General features: G+C 33.6%; 1 protein-coding gene across 1 annotated transcript; it reads right to left on the reverse strand.

The window, feature by feature from the left end:
- Window positions 1-31: 31 nt before the first annotated feature.
- FG386_000594 (uncharacterized protein) lies at window positions 32-679 on the reverse strand (the record flags this gene model as incomplete). The annotated part of the gene is made up of 2 exons (XM_067339835.1): window positions 32-199; window positions 248-679. Coding segments are annotated over 2 exons (600 nt in total), but the record flags the coding sequence as incomplete, so codon positions are not given.
- Between the last annotated feature and the right edge of the window lie 152 nt (window positions 680-831).

Below are 831 nucleotides of genomic sequence, written 5' to 3' on the forward strand. Positions count from 1 at the left end.
CCCTTTCCTCCTCTAGTGGTTGTTTCTTTACTACTACTAATGCTACTTCCCTTGCCTCCTCTAGTGGTTGTTCGTTTGCTACTACTTCTGCTTCCCTTGATTTAGGTCCTTTACCAGAATCGTCTTTTTCAAATATAAACACTTCAGGTTTTTTTTCTTCATCACTACTTTCTTCTTCATCACTACTACTTTCATTATCCTGCTCACCTATATTTGAATTGTCTACATGTCTAAGGGATTTAATTACGTTCTTTAAATCTTCTTGCATTGGTTCTTGACTTTCTTTATGTAATTTCTCCAGCTTTTTCTTTCTTTCTTTTTCCTTCTCCTCTTTTTCTTTCCGTTTTCTTTCCTCTTCAAGTTTTAATCTTTCTTGTTCTTTTCTAATTTTATCTTGTTTTTCCCTTTCTTTTTCTTCTTGTATTTCTTTCAAATGTTTTTCTCTAGCTTCTCTAGCTTTATCTAATGCCTTTTGTTTTTCTTCTTTTTGCTGTTTTGATTTTTTTTCTTCAGGAGTTTCTACTTTTTTAAGTGATTTAACTAAACCTTTAAGAGGAGTGTTTGAATCAGAACAAGAATTAGAATCCGAATCACGATCATCAGATTCATCATTATCTTCATCTTCATCTTCATCTTCATCAGATTCACTGTCATTGCTTTGATCTTCAGAATGATGTTTCTTATTATTATTTTGATCATTATCTTTTCCACCACTACCACCTGCACCACCACTACTAGATTGACCACTAGTTCTTCCTCCACTACTTTCTTTACCTGCTCTAGAAGTTTCTTTACCACCACTACTAGATTGACCACTACTTCCACTTTCTT

Source organism: Cryptosporidium ryanae, assembly GCF_009792415.1.
Source record: "Cryptosporidium ryanae isolate 45019 chromosome Unknown contig_145, whole genome shotgun sequence".
Lineage (NCBI taxonomy): Eukaryota > Apicomplexa > Conoidasida > Eucoccidiorida > Cryptosporidiidae > Cryptosporidium > Cryptosporidium ryanae.